At 35.3% G+C, this 12,355-nt stretch overlaps 2 protein-coding genes across 2 annotated transcripts; one reads left to right on the forward strand and one right to left on the reverse strand.

Annotated features, from left to right (window-relative positions):
* Positions 1-870: 870 nt before the first annotated feature.
* Positions 871-8,081, forward strand: LOC132308254 (uncharacterized). The gene is made up of 2 exons (XM_059806280.1): positions 871-1,026; positions 5,314-8,081. The coding sequence occupies exon 2, from the start codon at positions 5,619-5,621 to the stop codon at positions 7,674-7,676; it is 2,058 nt and encodes a 685-aa protein (XP_059662263.1). The 5' UTR covers positions 871-1,026; positions 5,314-5,618; the 3' UTR covers positions 7,677-8,081.
* A 69-nt stretch (positions 8,082-8,150) lies between these two features.
* LOC132308255 (aluminum-activated malate transporter 9-like) lies at positions 8,151-11,928 on the reverse strand. The gene is made up of 6 exons (XM_059806281.1): positions 11,323-11,928; positions 10,921-11,061; positions 9,577-9,846; positions 9,294-9,433; positions 9,008-9,154; positions 8,151-8,914 (listed from the first exon to the last, which is right to left on the reverse strand). The coding sequence occupies exons 1-6, from the start codon at positions 11,618-11,620 to the stop codon at positions 8,264-8,266; spliced, it is 1,647 nt and encodes a 548-aa protein (XP_059662264.1). The 5' UTR covers positions 11,621-11,928; the 3' UTR covers positions 8,151-8,263.
* Between the last annotated feature and the right edge of the window lie 427 nt (positions 11,929-12,355).

Genomic DNA, 12,355 nt, shown 5'->3' on the forward strand with positions numbered 1-12,355 from the left:
CATTTGGCTATATGAATTGTTATTGCAATCATAGACTCTAAATTAGAAATATCAAAATTAATGACAATTTAAAGATGGAAGAAGCGGTTTTAGAGGCGCAATCAATCATTTTAGCAAAATTTTATAACCTAAAATATCACACAAACAATAATGAGAATATTTGTCATAATGAGAAGGATAAATTACATCGATTTCTCTAAAAGTTTTCTTAATATACATTGATATCTCCTTTTATTTGTCAAATTGAACTTACTTTCCTTGATATTTTTTGTGCAAGTAATACATGTTACACTTCACCTTCTCAACAGTAAACGATGAAAAATGTTGATATGCAATTTTATAATTTTCAAGTTGCAAATTATGCCCACATTTTTATTGCAATAAAAATACACTATATATAAGGATGAAAATGTAATTACGCATTACGATAAATCTAACAAGAGATAAGAAGGAATGTTAATGTAATTTACCTTGAGAAAAAAGAAATACTTCTCTAAGTGCAATGCTAAGAAAATTCTTCAAATTTTTATTTACCAAATAAATCCTACAATTTTAGTGAAAATTTTATACTTTTAAATAATGAATTTTTTTTTTTTAAATTTCCAATTCCATTCCAAACATAATAACTGAAAAATATTACTAAAACAAAAAATTTCATTTTTCACTCAAAAATCCCTGTAAAAAGTTAGTTACAAAGCTCCTATTATAGCCAAAAATAAATAAATAAATAAAAAGAAAATTTTATTGGTCAGTTTGAGCACACGTAACCGGTAACACTGTTGACAAACAGTGAAGCATGGCTTAACGTACGCGTATAGCTTAACGTACGCTGCTTTGTCCTCTTCTATTGATTTCCAATTTTCCACCCGCAATTATCTTCTCTCTACATATATACACACACTCTCTCTCTATAGACACAGGTATATAACCTATGCTCTTCATCATTTTCTCTCTCTTGCCGCCGACGTTTGAAAAGCCCTAGCTTTTATCTCTTCCTCTTGCTGATAAGCTAATCGGCTCTAGAAGGTAATTTCTTTGATATATTGTCTCGAGTTCGAGCCTCTCGCCCTCGCGTCAATATTTGATTTTGTTTCAGATTCGAAACACTGATTTATGAATCCTTTAATTTCTTGATGTATTATGCTACTTGTATTCCATTTCAAAATTTAATTATCCATTTTATTATCAGTAAATCTTCGTTGTTGATATCTTCTGTCTAGCCGTTTTTTTTTTTTTTTTATTATTTATTTATTTATTTATTTATAATTTATGGATTTGCCGAATTTGTGTCTGATATGCAGCAATTGAGCTTTTAGAGTACTAATGTGTATTACTTTGTTAATTTTGATTTGAATAATTATGTGTTGACCTTTTAATTCCGTTTGGTTATTGATTTTGCTTTATATTCTATCGTTATATTTTTGCTTAATTTCGCTTTAATTCACTTTTTCCTATGTGTGTGTCCAATTCATGTCCTGTTTGGTTGTTAGGAAACCCAAAGGAGGAGGATAACTGAGAACTTGTATTTTCTCTGGTTTTTTATTCCTAGAAAGTTGAGTAATTCGTTTGCCTAGTAACTAGGGAACAGAATTATATTTTTTTTCTGTTATGGAATGGGTACAGATCTATTTGGTTCATTGCCTTGGTTGATTTTTAGCAGTCATACTATCATAGAAATGTTTTATTATATTGTTACCCATGCTCTTTGTTTTGGTTTTCATTTTTTATAGTTGTGTTGATCTCAATACTCCTTGAACTCCGCGATCTTTGTTATGTTTGTTTATTTATTTATTTTTGTTTGGGGAATTATATGGTGTGTTTACTTGGGAAGATATCTGAGACATTTGCTTCTTTTGCCACATATCAAGATCAAAATTTTCTACATTTTAGTTTCTTTTATACTCCATAAATATTGGATTTTCCTTGGCTTGTCTTTCTCCAAATCTGTATTTGTTTGGATAGAATTCATTCTAAATGTACTTACATATCTTGATCGCATGGGTATTGTTTTCTTAAGGGAATTATGTTCTTGAATTTGTTTGCTGGTGGTTTATTCAATTTTGGTGGTTTTTGATCAGATTTATATTTGTGTATCTCTGATTGATTCAGCTTGGAAGGTTTATGCCTCTTGTAAAAAATGCCAATGGTTAGGCTTGTATTCAATCTGTCCCTCTCATCATCATCAATTAATAATGAGGACTACACTAGAAAGTTTACTCCATAAATCATTTTACAACAATTTAGTTATCATAATTTTTTCATTCTATATCTTTGCCCCCTTTTGCTTTTGATATTTATTTTAATGAAGGTGCCACTTTCATTTCCACGTTTTTTTCTCTTTTCCAGTAACAATATCAATATTACTTTTGCTTTTGATTTATGGAATTTGATTTACCTGCTTGTTTTGTGTTTCATTTAAGCTTCATTTTGTTGCCGATGATCATTGGAAAATGGAAAGGAAAGTCTAAAACTCAATATTATGCAATGTTATTAATCCATAAACAAAAATATCAACTCACGAGGCACTATAATGTTTTTGGTTAAGTTGTTTCCCCCCACACTTTTAAGGCTTAAGGTCAGAAATGTTAAAACTTCGAAACTTCATTTTTCTTTTTATCGTTTTTCTTGGCAATGAAATAGTGGGTTATCTTAGGGGCCCTAATTTGGCTTGGAATCGTTCAGTTCTAGCTGAAATTTTTACCTTTTAGTTGTCTTACCAACTCCCATTTTTCTTGAAATTTTCATTCCTTATTTTATACATTCATTAAATTTCTAAACTAGTCTACTCTGCAAGTAATTTTTATTTTCCATTTTATCACTATATTATGTTTTTCTTCGTACTGTTCACCCAGAATCTATGAGCCCTAGCTGCTTTTGCATCTCAGGGGATCAATTTTCTTCATGTTGTTCCTCTGTTTTAGAAATAGAAGATTTATGCTTCCCACTTTCTTTTTTTTCTCCCTCAAGAAATTATCATGTATTTGACTATTGTACTGTTTGTGCAACACCCTGTAATTATTTTTTCTTGCAGTCAGCCACTTAAGTTTTTGATGTGCCAAAAGGATAAGTTGAATACCAAACAGAACATAGGCTGATGCCATGGGGAAGGACACAGTTTTCTTGGATTTAGTTGATTATATGGCTTTACAGAGAGAGCAGTTTTTGAGATGATTGGTCCAGTAGTCACCCTAAACTTGAGTTGTTTCCATTGGTTTCACTTTCATTTATATTTCTCCTCTCTATTTTTTTCTTAAAAAATTAATTCCTATAAGAGCTCTTTAAAATATATGATTTAAAAATCTCAACAAAAAATTAAAGAAAATGTTATGCGTAGCCTATATGCCACTCAGTCATGCCATTTAAATGCCGAAACTTATTATTATGGTACAAATTATTTTAATTATCAGAAAACATGTGTAATTTTGCTTAGGAAAAAAAATTATGTAATTTTTAATTTTTTTTCTCCTTTTGCATTTTCTGGTTGTATATGGACAAATTCAAGAAAGCACAAGGCATGGCCTGCCCCTGGCGCTGGTTAACCTGTCATATGGTTTTTCTTTGGTGTTGAATCTTTTAATTTTTTTTAATGTAAAATATTGATCATTTTCTGACCTCCTCCTTCCTCTTCATTTACTAGTCCCCACTCCCAGACACTCTAATAAGCTGTTAATGATGTAAATTTTGTTCTCCTTGTCATCGTTGTTCCTCCAACACAGTTATCATGTGATTAAATAAGCATATGTACGAAGTTTCATGTGTTCTCTCTCTCTCTCTCTCTCTCTCTCTGTTTTTGTGACTTATGAAAAACATAGGTAATTTCATGTGTAATTAATCCCCGATTAACTCTGCCTTTCTCATCACCATCTCTGTTGTTCCTCCGGTCCAATTATCATGTGATCATATAAGCATATGAAGTTTTCATGTGTTAATTTTTAAGAATGGAATTTTAAGGTAATCACACCACGTACTTGTGATCACTTGCCACTTAAACTCTTAACATCTTATGCATATCCATTGTTGATCACTTGTCACTTAGATTTTATTGTTTCTCCCACACATATTTGAATGGGCGATCCATGTTATTTTTTCCAGTTAGAAACTAACCTTCAGTTCCTGCAACATTGGGTTATCTATTGACAGTTGAATTGGCGTTAAATATTGTCCGTTAATTGGTGTCTTGTTTGTGAAACTGTTTGTAAAAAGATTAAAAGAGTGGAACATCTGAGATTGAAAGATTGTGCATTGTTGTCCTGAGAACTGACTGATGTTTGATCGCTCATGTGTCATTGATTATATGTGATATCCTTCAAAAATAAATAAATAAATAAAAAATAAATAAATAAAAAATAAATAAATAAATAAAATTATCAGGCCATTTATTTATGCGTAGTGGGTTATTTTGCTCTTATGTATATAAAAGCTCTGTTTTATTTATTTATTTTTATTTTTATTTTTATTTTTATTTTTTATTTTATTTTATGTTTTTTGTATGTGGGGCATTTTTTGTCATTGATAGAAATGTGGGAATTAAAGTTGAGACCTTTATGTGATTAGCTTAGGTAGTGGGGGAGGGTATTGTTATTAGGCAACCTAGTCACTAGTGGAATCCATGTGGCAACTCCATGCGTAAGATATAGGCACATGTGTGAGACGTATTGCACACTTGTGCTGCTCACAAGAAAACTCTTATGCAACCGTTCAAGAGGGAAGAAGAGAGAATTGAGTTGGGAAAAAAAAAGACCAAGGGGGAGCTCTGGCTGAGAGTTAGAGGAGAAAGAAAGGAAGAGAATAAGAAGGAGAGGAAGAAAGAAAGGATTGTAGGTTCATCACTACTTTGATTTCAGGTAGGGATTTTCTAGCTTTTGCAGTTTTGGGTGGCTTTCCTCTTACCATTCTACTCAAATGCTGAATTTTGTTTTGAATTCTTACTTCAGCTTCTGCAAATTTTGGGAATGTCTTACAGTTTTGAAGCACTTTGAAATTCAAATTGTTGGTTTGATAAGCATGATTGTTCCAAGTTTTATAGGTATTTCTCGGTAAATTAAAAATTATATATTGTCGCTTACTGTTGTTCTGTTTCTTTTTAAACATTCTAATTCACCCTTATTGAAGAAGGGGTGTGACATTATACGTCATGCATAAACTTCTTAAATTTCATTCATCTTGTGCAATCTATAGCTATTGGAAAATATTTGGTTGTATTGCTGATATTTTGTTTCTTTATGTTGTGATATTTACAACCTTAATCCCGGTAGTGGTTACTTTGAAACAGCAATAGTCTCTCTCTCTAATCATATGTTTGTTGTGAAACAGGATGATTGGCTGCCGTGACATTATTATGAAGAATTCTTTGTAAAGATTTTCTTCAGTTACTAATTGTCTCAACTTCAGATTAAACTTTTATAGCAAATGGATCGGCGTGATACTTCAGGATTCGTTAGCGGGGGTGGGATGTTCTCTTTTAGAGACATCTAACCGTAGTTTTGTCACTAATTTTATTTAGCCCGGAAGTCAGGCAGACTGTTCTTTTGCGGTTGACACTTGAGAGTTGGTTCGAATAAGAGTGCTGGTACTTTTGCAGTTGAGGGTTGAGTTGTTGTATCTTTGACTATTGGTTCATGGATACCAGGTTCAAGAATCTGTGTTTTCTCACGACCCCCTCCTCAAATGCATTTAAGAATTTGGGTACTTCCATCCAAGTTGGAGGAGCTGGAGATGGAGCTGATTATTGCGCGGACACCATTTTACGACTTGATTCCCCTGGTTATTCAATCCCTTTCTTTTCTGCCTCAAAAGGAACTAAAAGGAAGTGGAGTTTGATTGATGGGTCTGTGGACCAGCAATTTGGGACCTCATTGCTTCTTGGGCAGCGCCATTCATCAAGTTCCTCAGACAGTAAAGGGAGTTCAGCAACTACATGCACTACGATGTCTTCAGCCAAAGAAAGCGATGAGGAGTCTTCAATGGATATTGCATTGGACTTCACTCTACATATTGGCAACGAGAAGTTGACCTGCCCAAAAAAATCTACCACCTCTAATTTGAAAACATCAGATGTGCAGCCCAAGGTTGACCTGGAGTTGAGTCTATCAACTGGGCAGACTGAATCTGATATCACTAGTGTTCATCTAAACTCCACTCCACTTCGAAATGTCATAGAGATGCCACGGTCTGTTGATGGAGCAATTCATACAGATGAAGGATCAACATCATTGTGTTGGAAAACAGGAAACTCTTTCCACTCATTGCATACTTCACCGAATGCAAAGACTAGTTTCTTCCTCAACCAGGCTTTAAGAGAAATTAATCCAGCTTCTATTGTTCCAGACCACTCATCAAGTGTAGTAACCGCACCAAACAGCTCAGTCACCTGTACTTCCGGGATAACACAACAGCAACAGCAACAGCAACGCAGTAGTACTAAGACATGTCAGTTTCAGGGATGTGGAAAGGGTGCAAGAGGTGCTTCTGGCCTTTGCATTGCACATGGTGGTGGCCAGAGGTGTCAGAAACCTGGCTGCCATAAAGGATCTGAGGGCCGAACTGTGTACTGCAAGGCCCACGGGGGTGGTCGACGATGCGAGTTCCTAGGGTGTACTAAGAGTGCTGAAGGACGTACAGATTTTTGTATCGCACATGGTGGTGGCCGGAGATGCAATCACAAGGGTTGCACTCGAGCTGCCAGAGGGAAATCTGGATTGTGCATTCGACATGGTGGGGGCAAGAGATGCCAGAAAGAGAACTGCACAAAGAGTGCAGAAGGCCTCTCTGGTCTCTGCATTTCACATGGAGGTGGCCGTCGATGCCAATATCCAGAATGTAAGAAAGGGGCACAAGGAAGCACAATGTTTTGCAAGGCGCATGGTGGTGGAAAAAGGTGCACATTTGAAGGGTGCACCAAGGGTGCAGAAGGAAGCACACCTTTCTGCAAGGGCCATGGTGGAGGGAAAAGGTGTTTATTTGAAGGTGGTGGGGTTTGCCCAAAGAGTGTACATGGAGGGACCCTTTACTGTGTAGCGCATGGGGGTGGTAAGAGGTGTGCTGTGCCTGAATGCACAAAGAGTGCGAGGGGGCGTACTGACTTTTGTGTCCGACATGGTGGGGGCAAGAGATGCAAATTTGAAGGGTGTGGCAAGAGTGCACAAGGCAGCACTGATTTTTGCAAGGCACACGGGGGAGGAAAGAGATGCTCCTGGGGCCACACTGATTCAGTATTCGGCAGAGGCGATGGTCCTTGTAACTCATTTGCTAGGGGAAAGACTGGACTCTGTACATCCCATGGTGCCCTGGTACAGGACAAGCGGGTTCATGGAGCTGCCACTTTGGAAACTGTGATCCAGGATCCAAAACCTACCATAGCTGAGAAAATAAAAGAGGTTGTCAATGTGGACGATATGAGTGTTGATATCATAAAGACGGAGGGCAATGCTGCGACTTTGGCTGGCTTCACTGGGTTGAAGGGGAAACAATTTGGACTCCAGCAAGCTTGTTTGCCAGTTGGGGAAGGAGGGCCATCGTTTATTCCAGGTCTGGTTCCTGAAGGAAGAGTCCATGGGGGTAGTCTATTGGTAATGCTGTCAGGCAGTTCTGGTCTTGGCTTAAGCGGCAGCAAAAATGTGATCGTTGGTTCATCCAAGCCGGGGAAATCGCACATTACGCCTCACAACATGATGTAAGGCAGTTTCAGCATTTTCATTTTGGTCTTGGTAGTTGCAGAGTTTTCTGCTTCTGCCCTCTTTTATAGTTTGTCGAGTGTTTTGGTGATGAGAAGCTGTTCTCATCCATTTATTTAGATGGTGGGAACTTTCGAAGTGTTTTCTTCGACCTCCCTTGTGTAACAATAAGTGGAAATCAGTTAGAGATAGGCAATGTAGTTAGCCTTTCGAGTCTGGGTTATTGGTGTTTTTTCCTGTAAATACTTGTGCTTATGTTAGCGTGTTCCTATGAATACGTGATACCATGTGGATATTCGTTCAGTCAGGTGTATTCTAGTTACGGTAAGTCTTTTGCTACAGTTAGATCCCTGTTGCGGTGCTTCTTGCTTGAGTTGTTTGAATCTGATTATTGATTTTGTTTAGCTATGTGCAGTATCTGATGCCCTTTCTTTTTCAAGAATTAATGATTTATTTCTGGTTGATGCACGAATGCAATTTTAAGAAAGAACAAGTGTCTTCACATTTTTCCCTTTTTAGCATCTTCCAATTCATTGAGTTTTCTTGTACATTTCTAGTATATCAAACTAGGTATTTGCAGTTTTCTCATCTTAGAGAGCCTCATGCTTGAACTTGGCCATCTTAGAGAGCTCATCAACTGCTTCCACCAAGTGATCGAGCCGAGCAACAAATTCAATAAGCAATGAAGTAAAAGTGGCGAGTGACAGTGCTGCAGTGCTCTCGAGTGTCCGCATCCTGGGAATAAAGCCTGCAGCACTAAAGCTGCCACCTTCTTCAAAATCATCCACTTCTCTGGATGGCCATGAATAGAGCCTTCTTGATTGTTTTTTCATTCTCTCGTGATAAGACTCTGTCTGTGGTGGTGGTGGTGGTGGTGGGAGAGTCCCAGAAGCTGTGTTCTGAGTTGGTGGTGGATTCAAGTTCTGATCAAGGGTGGTGCTGTCAAGCCCTGCCAATTGGGTCGAGAGGTCACAAAGGGTGGATGAGAGGGTGTGAGAGAGCTTAGGAAGCGGCTTGGATGAGTCGTCCTGAAGGTTGACATTGGATGCGAGGAGATATGAATGCAAATCTATAGCACGCTGGAGTCTCTCAGTTGAGTTGTGAACTCCGTTCACCCGAGAAGTTTTGAAGCTTCGCTTCATGTTACTCACATCTTTGCCCAACCATCTAACCAGTTCTGCAGCCTGGCTCGTCGCCTCTCGGATCTCTGCCTGGAATGCGATTCTTAGATTGTAGGGGGCCTAGAAACATATGCCAATAGTATTATTGTCAACTATAATGTACAAATTGAGCAAGTCTAGATATTGCAACACCATAAGAGAGAGGGAGGGTACCTGAATTTCGGAGTGAAGAACACCATGAAGTGCCATAACCTCGTATGCACAATATCGTAGAACAGTACCAACTTTGACATATTCTGACCATGGATAGAAAAAGTGTCCAAACCTGCCATGCGGTGGCTCCCATTTAGCTGAACTAGCCTAGGAAAATGAAACCAGAAACAAGCAAGATCATTCATTGTTAACACCATCTATATATATATATATACATACATATGTATGTATGTATGTATGTATGTATACATAACAACATGATCAATATATAACAGTAATTAAGTACCAAGGACTCAAGTTTTGATGCGGAGTTCAATGTGGATTGGCATCTTTTGTAAGCAGGCTCATCTGGAAACTCATCCATGAGAGTCTTCAAGAACTCAGGATGATCCGAACCGTCATCTTCTAAATACTTCCTAACACATTCTGAAATTAATTGTATATATATATGAGAATTTTTAACAACCATAACAAATAATATAGTTGAGTTTAATTTTGTTTACTACACAGATAAACATATGTATACTAGTCATTACTGTTGTATGGAAGAATTAAGAGATGGTTTTTACCTTCAAGTGAGTCAGCCACTGAATCAAAGCTGCTAACTAGCTGTGTGTGTAATTGTTCACCAGCCCATGTAGGAAAAATGAGCACATTCACTAAAACTGCAACAATTGCTCCAATGGCGATGGAGTAAAGCCGATCGATGGCAGTGTTGATCGGATTCCCCATCCGATAGCCGGAAACTATGATCAAACAGTAAGTGAAAAGCACGACTCTGAATCCATACTCGTATGGCACAAGGGATGGCCATAACTTCATGAATGATGTCACAACCCCTGTAATTAATTAAGATCACAACAAGAAATATATAAGTTATAATTCAAATAATAAACCAAAATTGCTGATTTATATCTATGCTTAAGTTAGGAAAATAAATGTTTTTTAAAGATACTGAATGTTTTGAATTTATTAAGTTTTTGGTCATTGATAATAGGGATAAGGCGCAAAAAAAATTCTTGAACTATGTTTGAATTTGCAAATAATCCCATTGAATTATATTTTGCGCATAAAATCCCCTAAATTATCTCATTTTGTTACAACATACCCCAAAGACTATACTATATTTCATTAAATGACCGTAATGCCCCTTCTTATTGAATTACATTTAATATATTTTTCTTATCTAAATAAATTATGAAAAAATTCATACTAATTTGATGAGATATTTTCCGTTAAATTTGCAAAAATTTACCTTTAATTTTTTTAATTAATTATTTAAATAAAAAATTTTAGTATAAATTTTATTTAAAAATTAATTAATTTTTTAATTTTTAATGAATATATTACATGAAAAGAAGGTATTTTTTTCAAAAGTATTTTATTAAATTTTCATTAATATATTATATGAAAAAAATGATATTTTTTTATAATAAAAATGTTTAAATTGGTTATAATACGTTTTATTATAAATAATAAAGTTTTAATAATAAGTTAATCAATTTAGAAAATAGTAGTTACTAATCTATTTATCTTTTTCTTTTGTTTTTTTATTTTTATTTTTATTTTTATGATAAATTGATACTAAAAATAAAATTAAGCTAAATAGTATAATTAATATTTACATAAGAGAAAAGATAATAAAAATAATTTAATAAGAAATGAAAATTTTAATGAGAAAGGGTAATATAGTCTTTTGTGATAGATTTGTCCTTAATTACAACAAATCAATAGTTCACGAGAGCGATTTTTAGTTTAAGGGGTTATTTGCAAAAAGGCAATAGTTTAGGAGGGGTTTTTTGCACTTAATCCATGATAATAATAATATAAGCTTGAAATGAAGATATTAATTATTGTCCTGTAAATTACATTTTTACAGAATATTTAGCAAAATATAATTAGCCACTACATACCAATGAGGAAGATGCTGATACCAATTACAATAGGTTCTGCAACTCGACCAGAGATTAAGGCCAACTGGGCAATAGCAATGGCTAAGATTCCGGCAAGCAAGCTTCCAAGTGCTCGATTAAATCCTCGGTTAAACGTTGCACCTTAGAAATTGAATGTCCATACATAAATGATGCCATAACAAAAAGAAGTTAGTTCATAGATTCCACCAACTTAATTTAGTAGTATATACTATAGTATGTATCTAACTTAATTGTAAGCTGCTATAATTCACCAATATAAGCTAAATGAATATATGCACTTGTTTTTGCATGTAAATAAATGTTTGCCATGCATGGTCTAGGCTTTGGGATTGCGTGTGATGTTTCTAAATTAAATATATATATATATATATATATACATACCAACTGTGTATTCAAACATAATGGCCACAGTGAGAATGGACCAGATGATGTTAACGCCAAATATTTGATAGGGTGCTTCAAGTAGTATGAGCAAAGACACAAGGAGAACAGCAAGCCCCACTTTCAGTGAGAAAATTACTCTGTTCCTATCTTCTTTGCAGAACTCCCAAACACTCCATATCCAACCTTTGAAGGAGAAAACCCCGGCCTTGCCGAACTTGTTCCCTCTTTCCGGCACTACTTCAGCTTTGCTAATATTGGAAGGAATGTTGATTTCAAAACTACCCTTGCCATTCATTCTCCCAGTAAACAAATATATATATATATGTGTGTGTGTGTGTGTGTGTGTGTGTGTGTGCGCGCTCTTTTTGGCCTCTTTAAGTATTAAGTAGACTATTGATTAGAAGTAAAACGGGATTTAAACAAAGTTTTTCTTCAGTAACGTATGCAAGTAATAAGCTAGCTAGAGCTAGATAGATGTACAGTACTACTACTGAGATGAACTGAAGATGGTATAATTGGATTTAGTGAGAAGAAATAGAAGAAGAAGGTGGGTTTAAATAGGAGGAGTTGTGGACTAGTTGTTATTGCAACTATGACGAGATCATGTGTCGTCAAGATATTATGATAAACAATAATGGAAGAAATGATGGAGTTAAAAGACATGCATAGGAGAATATTTAAGATAAGAATGAAGTTGGAATAGCTTCTATTGAATTATAGAGTATAGAATATTTGAAATAAAAAACTTGGGATGGCTCATATGAAGCCGCCTCACTTTCATGTTGGAATATTATGTTTCCTAAGACTATGATATGACTAAATTATACGACTAGTTTAAGTATGTGATAAAAGCTAAATCAAGTTGTTGAAATCATGACAATGAAGAATATGCGCTTCACTCCTTAATCTTCAACATTCTCCTCTCCTAAATCTTCTAAGCGTTTACACACACCTACATCACACATGTTTTTTCGTCATCTTCAACATAAAAACTAGGGTTAATTTTTTTATAAAAAAAAAAAAAAACTGG

This window comes from Cornus florida, unplaced genomic scaffold (assembly GCF_030987335.1).
Source record: "Cornus florida cultivar Cherokee Brave unplaced genomic scaffold, ASM3098733v1 CherokeeBrave_3.0.0_Hap2_Chr05, whole genome shotgun sequence".
NCBI lineage: Eukaryota > Viridiplantae > Streptophyta > Magnoliopsida > Cornales > Cornaceae > Cornus > Cornus florida.

Bases quoted from the DNA above. Each gene is read 5' to 3' on its own strand.
- LOC132308254 (XM_059806280.1), top strand. From the start codon at position 5,619: ATGGATACCAGGTTCAAGAATCTGTGTTTTCTCACGACCCCCTCCTCA.
- LOC132308255 (XM_059806281.1), bottom strand. From the start codon at position 11,620: ATGAATGGCAAGGGTAGTTTTGAAATCAACATTCCTTCCAATATTAGC. The intron at 11,062-11,322 runs GTATGTATATAT...TCAATTTCTAAG, and splicing joins TATGTTTGAATACACAGTTG to GTGCAACGTTTAACCGAGGA. The intron at 9,434-9,576 runs GTAAAAACCATC...AATTAATTTCAG, and splicing joins AGTGGCTGACTCACTTGAAG to AATGTGTTAGGAAGTATTTA.